The 10,475-nt window shown below is 40.6% G+C and overlaps 1 protein-coding gene across 1 annotated transcript; it reads left to right on the forward strand.

Moving 5' to 3' along the window:
• The first annotated feature begins 3,585 nt into the window (after positions 1 to 3,585).
• Positions 3,586 to 5,852, forward strand: LOC146622401 (zinc finger MYM-type protein 1-like). The gene is made up of 3 exons (XM_085366810.1): positions 3,586 to 4,505; positions 4,930 to 5,044; positions 5,252 to 5,852. Exons 1-3 carry the CDS (start codon positions 3,586 to 3,588, stop codon positions 5,777 to 5,779), a joined length of 1,563 nt encoding a protein of 520 aa, XP_085222936.1. The 3' UTR covers positions 5,780 to 5,852.
• The last annotated feature ends 4,623 nt before the right edge of the window (positions 5,853 to 10,475 follow it).

Below are 10,475 nucleotides of genomic sequence, written 5' to 3' on the forward strand. Positions count from 1 at the left end.
ATATCTTTGTTACTATTCAATGCACTAACTAAATGTCCTTGTTGCTATAGTCATAGTACGTCCTGTAACAACTAATATCTCTTTTGCATGCGTGCAATAACAGCCGCATTGATGCCACTAGGAAAATGAAGGTTCCATTGATTTTATTGACGGGTGACTCATCCGATCGGCTGCAGTCTTTTCCAGCAGTGAGGACACCAGACCAAAGTACATCTCTGTATTACATTCATAAGGGGTGCATCAACTAATTAGACGTGATTTAAGCAAGTGCTTCCCCTTGAGAAGAAAAAAGTTGTACTAATACTATCCAAGAACTAACTGAAGTTTGAAGTAGAGCAAAAGCTCAGTTAAAGTTGATGCTCATACTGGAAATAAAAAATACCCACAAGGGTGAGCTTTGCTTATGGTTATCAATATGTGTGCAGGGTTTGGCTGAATCATAACAGCAAAAAAACATTCTTGGGGTTATATTGAAGTTTTCAATTTAGCATGCATTTGTATACAATTATCTTCTCAACCTCTTCATATAGACCAGCTCACAAATGTTTATACCCTGGTAAATGCTGTCTTTCTGATCCAAATCATTTACCTACATCATCATGTGGCGAGGGAATGTTACCTTCATTTTTAAGTAAAAGATCACACCTGCTGGTCCGTGTCCACTTTACCCCCTGCTTTAGGCAAAAGTAACAGAAGTTAGCATGCACATGTGGAATTTAGCCCCATGGTGGTTGGAAAGATGATCCTGTGAAAAGTGTGTAAACTCCAGAACGGAAGCCCTGCTGTGACCAATATATAACCCGGCATGAGTCATCCTGCCAAGCGCCCACAGATATGATGACCTTCTCTGCTTCACTATATTCTCAATAGTTGGGGCCCTGAAAGACTACGTATGAACATGCCCTCTGTGATCATCTTCAGATGTTCTTCCCTTTCCCTGGAGACAGTGAGACAGCAGAATAAGGGTGGAGAATGGAAAAAGAAACCAGTAGAATCAGAAACTATCAAAGTCTCTGGGTCATTCACTTTATACACTACTTCCTGAGTTTATTTGATTAAAATTTGTCTCAGGTAGAGATTCTCTTTAGCACTGTTTTATTCAGAAAGTTTGAATCATTGCAAAAATGTGTGTGTGTGTGTGTGTGTGTGTGTGTGTGTGTGTGTGTGTGTGTGTGTGTGTGTGTGTGTGTGTGTGTGTGTACGCTTTGGGAGTATGAGTGAATGGTTGAGATGACAATGGACAATCAGGAAGACTGATGTAATCATAAAATCAATCAGGATTTGACAGATAGCACCATCTCTCTGCTCACCACAGCCAGTATTTCAAAGATATCACTGTGTCAGTGCTTCAAGACTTGAACACAACCACAGTTTGAGTTCTTTTTCCTCGTCAAGTCTACTGCAACTGAAACGAGCTGCTGGGTTCATGAGGACAGTCTGGCTCACCCTTACGTTAAAGAAAGCCCCTGGCAGGTGCCAGAAGCTCCCCAAGACACATATCACATGAAAGGGAGTGGAGCTGTTGAAAGTAAACAAATTAGCAGTTGGCTTTTTGTGTTGCCCTTAGGTTTGTGGAGTTTAATTAGTATTGGAAGAACATGCAACCACAGGTAAAAAGGGTCCTGGATAGAGAATGATGTGGTATGTGTTTGAAGTGATAACCACTGGCCCTCTGCAAAGCAAGAACTCACTATGTCCAGACCCACAGCTCAAACACAAAGAATGGGATAGTCTACTAGCAAAATGGGATTCCCATTGTCCCTGTGGCTTTGTTAAAGTGTAACCCAAAGGGTCAAATTTACATTCTTAAAATTACTCAGAATATAGTTAGTATACTGTGCAAAAGTCTTAAGCCTTGATAAAGTCATGAGCAGCAACTCAAAATGGTACTCTGTTGTTTGTATGGTCCCCATGTGCTTTTATACATGCCGAACAATGTGGAACATGCTCATAAGTGGGGCTATTGTGGCTCAAGAGTTGGGAGTTCGCCTTGTAATCGGAAGGTTGCTGGTTCGAGCTCCGGCTTGGACAGTCTCGGTCGTTGTGTCCTTGGGCAAGACACTTCACCCGTTGCCTACTGGTGGTGGTAAGAAGGCCCGGTGGCGCCAGTGTCTGGCAGCCTCGCCTCTGTCAGTGCGCCCCAGGCTACAATGTAGCTTGCCATCACCAGTGTGTGAATGTGTGTGTGAATGGGTAGATGACTGGATGTGTAAAGTGCTTTGGGGTCCTTAGGGACTAGTAAAGCGCTATATAAATACAGGCCATTTACCATTTACCATAATAAGATGATGAATAGTGTCTCAGGGGATCTCCTCCCAGATATGGACCAGGGCATTATTGAGCTCCTGGACAGTCTGAGGTGCAACCTGGGAGCATTGGATGGATGTCTTAGAGGTGTTCTGTTGGGTTTAGGTCGGGAAAGCTTGAGGGTCAGTCAATGGTATAAATTTCTTGATCATTCAGGAACTGCCTCCATACTCTCACTACATGAAGCCAGATGTTGTCATACAGTAGGAGGCACCCGGGAACCACTGTACCAGTGAAGGGTCTGACAATGGGTCCAAGCAGTGGCGGCTGGCCCATAGGGGGCGCTCGGGCTCCGCCCCCCCAAATGTGGAGGAGTAAAAATATATATTTTTAAAAAATTCATCAATGATAGTTTTACTATGTGTGTGCCCATATACAGCCAGGCGTATTTTAACATTTTCACCAGCTGACTCATTAAAGTTCAACCAACAAACGGTGTTTTTCTTCTTCTGGGGCGCTCGTCAAAGCGCCCTTGATATGCAGCGAAATAGCCTATCATTAAATGGTTGCCAGGGGAAAATAATAAATATTTGACCTATCAGCGTCGCTGAATTAAATGGTTTGGGGGCGCTTAAAATTGCGCCCCTGCAGAAAACGCGCGAAGATTTGCTGTTCTAGAATTTTACCTCAGTCAGTAGCCTAAGTGAGCTATAAGGTCAGAGAGAGACGATGGCAGCGGTATTGTTAACGGTTGAGGCACAGCCTCCCCCAAATTCGGTTAGATCGCTTCTAACCTACCCTTTTGCCAGAAGGACAATGGCAGAAAAACTGCAAGTTAAAGAGTTGGGACCTGACAAGCCCGAAATTCAACTAACCCAGGCAACGAAGGAGAAGTCAAAAGCATACAACAGGACTTTTTGTCGGAGTTGGTTCCAGCGCAAGTCGTGGCTGACAGGCTGTGGAACAGCTAATGCACTTTTTTGTTTCCCGTGCATACTGTTCAAAAGTGACAAGTGTGATTTGACGTGGACACAATCTGGACAAACCGACTTAAAGCACCTCTCCGAACGAATCAAGAAACATGAAAGCTCACGAGTTCATATGGACAACAGTGTAAAGCTAGCTGTGCTAGGGAAAACTAGCATAGCGGCGCAGCTAGATGATGGACATCGGATTGCTTTAAGAAGGCACAACGAAGAGGTAGATAAAAACCGTCATATTTTATCTAAAATCATCGATTGTATTAAGTTTTGTGGTGCTTTTGAGCTAGCAATGCGGGGACATGATGAAAGTGATTCCTCAGACAATCCATGGATTTTTAGAGGTTTAGTCGACTTGATGGCATCAATTGATCACGACTTGAGGCAACACCTTGAAAATGCTACTGTATTTAAAGGCACCTCGAAAACAGTCCAGAACGAGATCCTGGATTGCATGTTGGCAGTTCTGAGAGAAAGGATCGTGGAAGAAGTAAAGGCAGCGAAGTTTTTAGCCATTCAAGCTGATGAAACCACTGACATTTCTACACACTGTCAGTTAGTCATGGTGCTAAGATACATTGACCAACGAAACCGTATTCAAGAGCGTTTTTTTGAATTCATCAAGCTACCCAATGCTTGTGCAGATGCAATAGCCAGTGCCTTATCGGAGAGGCTGCGCTTCATCCTCCCCCAGGGACAAGAGAGAAAGTTGATCGCCCAGGCCTACGATGGGGCCGCTGTAATGAGGGGTACCACTGGAGGAGTGCAGCGTAAGATACAGGACATTTATGCTAACGCTCACTACGTACATTGTTATGCCCATCAGTTAAACCTGGTAATGCAACAAGCAACCTCCCACATCCCTCAAATCAGTCACTTTTTTTCCGACATAGCAGGATTCGCTTCTTTTTTTACTAAATCGAGCAAGAGGACTGCAGTGCTTGACGAGGTGGTGGCGCACCGACTTCCAAGTGCATCGGCAACCCGTTGGAACTTCAACAGTCGTGCTGTGAATACAGTGTATGAACATAAAGACGATCTGGTGAGGTGTTTTCAGACCATCCGTAACAGTGAAGGATTTGATGCCCCTACAAAGAGAGATGCCGGTGGTTTCGTGAGAATGCTGGAAGACGAAGCTTTCTGTTTTTTCCTGGCCTTGTTTCACAAGATAATGCCACATGTAGACATGCTGTATAACCACCTACAGAAGAGAAACATCGATTCTGTCACCATCGCAGGGATCACCCAGACATTCATCAGCCGCATGCAGGCTATCAGGTAGGCATAAAAGCATAAATATGTAACCTAGAATAAATGTTAATTATCTATGCATAGATTCTATCAAATTCTCTGCATATATTCTGTGTTCTGTGACTTAAATGTTTAATGGAATTCAGATAATTTTGATTTATATCAGCCTTTGAAGTAATTTTATGAAAAATATTTGATTAAGTATATTTGATGAAGTATATTCCCAGTAATGATTTGATGTAGCCTATACCATAGGCTATTTCCTGAAATTATGGCCAGGGCCTTTATTTACTTGCACTGGTTTTCCCCCAGCCATTAAACCAGGTCCGGTTATTAATTAAATCCGGTAATTCCCGGTAATTAGAACACAACCTTTGTTTGGTTTGTGTTTGGTTAATATATCCCTATTCAGTTTTCAGAAGCCATTAATGAAACTTATGTATTGGATCAGGGAGGCACTTCCTAATCTGGTTGTGGATGAGGAGTACAGGGGACCTGTTCAAGACCCACCCACAAAGAGACGGAGAACATTGGGGGAAGACAGGCAACACCATTTGGCACTGGAGGTAAGCACTAGCTGCTTGGTCTGATTTAAATCGGATCATCAGATAAAATCTAATGACGATGCTGTCAGATGTCATTTGATATAGTGGTCATGACTGTTTTGTTTTGTTATGGACAGATTTTTTTTTTCAGAATAATGATTAACATGAGACATGTGCCAAAGTCTTACCACTGAATCTAACTCTTACCAATTATATATTATTGGATAGGTGTGCGACACCATTATGAGCCATGCCAAGGAGAGGTTTTCTTTCACCAAGCACCTTGTCAGCGCCACTCTGTTGCAAGGAGACTTGTTCCAACAACACAGCAAAAATTTTCCAGATGCAGCACTACAAACCACAGTGGAAGCCTATCCCTCATTGGACAAAGCCAGACTTAAAACAGAACTGTCCCTGATCTACGACAACGAGGAGTTTCAGAGTTGTAGTGGTGCGCTGGCGCTCTATCAGGTTCTGATGGAAAACAACCTTCAAGACACATTCACCGAAACTGTAAGTCTTCTTAACATCCTCATCACCACACCAATGACAACATCAGAATCGGAGAGGTGTTTCTCTACTTTAAAGAGGATAAAAACTTTCCTGAGAAACAATATGGCTCAGGATCGGCTCAACGCTCTGGCTATGCTGTCCATAGAGAAAAAACTCACACAAGAACTTCCTGATTTCAACACCAGGGTCATCGAGAAATTTGCCACTCAGAAAGACAGACGAGCAAAGTTCTTGTACAAATAAGAACCCTTAACCATATTTACTCTCTTTCTCCATCCCTCTCTCTTTCTCTCTTTAGCCCACCCCCCCAATCAGTTTACAGTTGTTGTTTTCAATAGTTATTTTTCATTCATTCAAAAAAAAAAAAAAAAATCTGTTCATGTTCATTTTTACAAATCTATACAAATGGCCAGAATATGGTTGTTCATTTTTACAAATCTATACAAATGGCCAGAATATGGTTGTTCATTTTAAATTTAAATTAAAATTGTGTTGTTTGATGTACTCATTAAATGGGTCATTTTAGTCGATATCATAAAAATTGCCCCCCCTGAGATTTTTTTCAGGAGCCGCCACTGGGTCCAAGGATTTCTTTGTGGAGGAGTTGGACTACCTGTGTAACCTCTGTAGGGTCCAGGTATGATTTCGTGCTACCAGTAGTGACATTGAGCCTAGCCAAATGCAAAACTAGTGAAAAAACAATCAAAAAAGAAAAAGGGAAAAATATAGTAATCTCCACCTATAAAACCATTCCTGTTTTAGGGGTTTTGTCATTGTTGCCCCTCTAGTGCACCTCAAACCTATTAACAGCCCTCTGTGCTACTTAACTGACCAGAACAATATCTCAGAATTGATTAAAAGCCTTATTTTAATTTTTTTTTTTTTATTTATAACGTTTTTACTGAGTAAAAGACAGGAAGAGAAAACAAATGGTTTCATAGTGTAGTGATCCATGCAGTTCTGTCAGGAGACAGAAATAAAAAACTGGCCAAATTAAACATGGGGAGCCATCTGCTGTGTTGATCTCTTGTCAATAAGGGCTATACTGAAAGCAGCTTTAGAGAGACAGACATACATTCACTACACTGGAGACCAAAACAACATTTAGAATAAAAGCTTTAACCCACATTCGAGGAGTGTTGGGTGTAACGCGTTACTACAGTAATTAAATTACTTTTCCACTGAAAAAGTAGAGTAACTGATTACTGTTCATTTTTAGGTATTTTAATTACAGTTACTTACAATGTACTTGCGTTACATTGTAAAATAATTAAACTCGCTGAATATCATTATTTAATTTCAATAATTTATCTTCTAAAGGTAAAAGTAAACTCTGCCGCTTTAACATCGCTGTAGTGCAGGTGCTGCATAGTCGTATTCTAAAGCAGAAGATGTCGGATGCCTGTTTTATGAAATGGACATATTCCCGTCTCTTCACTTTTCTGAAACAAGCAGACAAGAACATTACAGTAATATGTAAGCTATGTCCTGGGGAGAAAAAAATATCGGCTGCTGTTAATAGCACAAGTAATCTACTGAAGCGCCTGACACGAAAGCAGAGACGAACACTTCTGAGTGATCCTTGCTCATCATCCATGGATAACACCGCGGCAACTCCTGCTAAGCAGGCAAAACCTGATTTTACTTCAGCAGCACAGAAAGCGTCTGAAGGTGAGCTTAAAAAATGATTGCAGACTACATTGTGGAAGAGATGCTATCGCTGCGTACTGTAGAGTCTCCGTCTTTAAAAAAAATTTATTTATTATTTAAAGAGTTTAATTTCTATTGTTTGTCCACTCAAGGTTTATAGGGATTTTAAGAAGTATTTAGTTAAATAACTTATTGAGTAATTAAGTTACTTTTCAGACACAGTAATTAGATAAGTATTTTAAATACAATATTGATTAAGTAGTTAGTAATTAGTAATTAGTAACACTAATACAGTGGAACCCCGACTTACAAAATTAATTTGTTCCCGAGGTTCTTTCGCAAGTCGAACATTTTCGTAAGTCGAAGCATCCATCGCGCCTTTTGAGTGAACAATAGGCTATAGGCTAATTGCTAACTGCAACAACAGTACGTCGTTCAAGTGGAACAGCGAAGCGCAAGTACAAAAGCCAAAGGGGTTGTCACATGATTCGGAAGGCATTGTGGGCATTGTAGGCATTCTGGGCCCAGGAAATCAGAGCCAGTGGATTTTGTTACACGTAACACGGGCAGAAATATTGCCGTTAAGTGCCTACGTAATCTGAATACTTTGGATATATTGTCATGCTTTTTACAACTACATGAATATACTATTTCTGTGTGATTTATTACTATTACTGAAGGCTACTCGCCACCAGTGTTGGTCAAGTTACTTGAAAAAAGTAATCAGTAACTAATTACTGATTACTTCCCCAAAAAAGTAATCCCGTTACTTTACTGATTACTTATTTTCAAAAGTAATTAATTACTTAGTTACTTAGTTACTTTTTAAAAACACGATTTACAACCTGAATAGGTGATAAAGCGATAGATCTTTTAGCCCAATTCTACTTTTTCTACATAATCCATCATACAAAATGTAATCAAATGGAAAAGTCTCTTTTTTTAACTTGTTTTATCAGTTTTAATCTTTTAACTCTATGCATCAAGCAAAAATTTAATTATATGCAACATTCTCTGACTTGGATAAATTAGTTTAACATTTAAACCTATTTTCTACACATTCCAGCACATAAAATAAAATATTTTTTGTGTTTACACTCACTCTTTCAAATAGATGCAAGTAAAACACAGCAGAAAATAAATAAAGTCAAAGACTCAGCGGTCCTGTTGCTCTATTTTCACCTGTAAAGCAGGACTGCAGTAGGCGGAGGTTTACCTTGGTGCAGGTGTGCAGCGGTCAGTTGCGCATTACGTCGTTGCGCACTCGGTGCTTGCTTGGAAGTTTAGGGTTTTTTTTCGCTGTAAAAATACGTTTTCTTCCCACGCACAATGGACGCTAATGTTTTTTTCACTTTTTATGGAATCAAACTCAAAGTAAGGTCAGTACTTCCACGCTTTAAACGCTGCACGCTCATACTCTCTCTCACAATCGATATGTGATCCATTGTTGATCTGCACACAGCTGTTGTCACTAATGGCGCACTCGCTTACGTCACTGTCATGAGACATTCTCGCAAAAAAATCACGGTTTTAGTAACGCAGCGTTCCTACGGGAAGTAACGGTAATCTAATTACCGTTTTTGCAATAGTAATCCCTTACTTTACTCGTTACTTGAAAAAAGTAATCAGATTACAGTAACGCGTTACGCGTTACTGTCCATCTCTGCTCGCCACCAAGCTGGCGTTAGCTGAGGTAAGTTTGTAGACTTTGCTTTCAGAATTGCACATGATTATTTGTGGGTAGGAGGTTGTTAATGCTATCCATCAAGTATAACAGTCTGCAGTCTATGAACTAACCTCAGTTAATGGCAGCTAACAATGTTAGCTTGGTGGCAAGTAGCCTTCAGTAATAGTAATAAATCACACAGCAATAGTACATCAAAGATACTGAAGTGGCACATAACCCAGGTAGCTACCACAACTAAAACAAGGTAGTTGCAGTAGGCTAACATTAGTTTTTTTTTAAAAAAATAACTTACTTCCCTTAGGTTGGAGGTGGAGTTTTTTGACGCTGACAGCAGCTTGGTTGCTGGCAAACAGAGTTCGCATTGAACGGTCAAATTTCGCCCATCCCTTTGTTGTTTAAATACGAAGTGGAATTTCCAAGTAAGGAATGTATTCCTGCCCATGCACTGCTGGCTCTGTTGTGCTGGCTTCAGGTCCATTGTGTAACTGATGACACCAACATTAACAAGGCGCTTACATTAGAGCCTCTTATTTCGTGTTTTGTTTGGGTCTCCAGCAATGTGTGAAATTACCAAAATTAGAGAGGGGATAGCCTAACATAAACAGTAAAAGACCATGTCATCCATTTATTTCAACAAAGCAACTGTATTCTAATTATCACCCTTTTAACTGGTAACTTTAACCGAATACAGTTACTTGTCTTTTGTATTTTAAATACGTAACAATGGTACATGTATTCCGTTACTCCCCAGTACTGTGGATGAACCACAGTACATACATTATCTGCAGTATCAACCTACATTTACTGTTGTTTGGGGATGAAATAACATTTGCATATTATACAAAAGTAATACTAGGGTTATGCTTGTCACAAGATGCCTGGATGAAGATAGATAGTAAGATTCAGTGTCTTCTGTGGTCTCCAAATGTGATGAATCCAAAATATCCACATATTTTCCCAGACACCCTATCTCTTTCATACCCTGGTCCAGCCAGTAGGCCATGTGAATTGGGCTTCACGCTTCCAAATCCCTTTGCCTGCCTTCTACAGACCACAACTTCCTACCACAGGACCCCTGCCGCTCAACCAGGCCCTCAGGCCAGACCACTGGTCTACCCAACACTAATGGCTCTGTTTAGTAACTCAGAGCCTTTTGCTATTCTGCCAAGCACTCTCCAGGAGTCAAATTTGACATGGAGACCCATAGCACATTCTCACAGATTCCGCAACATCAACAGGTCAAATCACACCAGCATCTGTCTCCACCACATTCTATTTATTCACTAGTTAATTGTTTTGTAGGACCTTAAAATACATTGTGTTCTTAAAAAGGCTTCATATGGGGTCTGTAGATCTGGGGTACAATCAGGGACCACTCAAATGAACCGTAGTTTCCCACTAGCTCTTACCATGATGTTGAGCTGAAAACAGCTGATTTCACTTTTGCATAGTTTTATTTTCAAGGTTTGTTTTCAAGGATGGTTCATATTGATTGAACTGCCATGATATCTATATGTTTCTAAGCATTCGTGTATATTGGTATCTGACTTTGGAGATCAGATTATTTTTTCCTCCCAAAGTTTTTCCTTAGCAAGTAAATAT

This window comes from Diplotaxodon limnothrissa, linkage group LG11, assembly GCF_057381915.1.
Source record: "Diplotaxodon limnothrissa isolate DT_005_m linkage group LG11, D_limnothrissa_male_GT1.1, whole genome shotgun sequence".
Lineage (NCBI taxonomy): Eukaryota > Metazoa > Chordata > Actinopteri > Cichliformes > Cichlidae > Diplotaxodon > Diplotaxodon limnothrissa.

What these genes read in the sequence shown, in the direction of transcription:
- LOC146622401 (XM_085366810.1), top strand. Translation starts at nt 3,586, where the DNA reads ATGGCATCAATTGATCACGACTTGAGGCAACACCTTGAAAATGCTACT. An exon ending in AGCCGCATGCAGGCTATCAG is followed by an intron (nt 4,506 to 4,929) that starts GTAGGCATAAAA and finishes GTATTGGATCAG; the next exon opens with GGAGGCACTTCCTAATCTGG. An exon ending in AACACCATTTGGCACTGGAG is followed by an intron (nt 5,045 to 5,251) that starts GTAAGCACTAGC and finishes ATTATTGGATAG; the next exon opens with GTGTGCGACACCATTATGAG.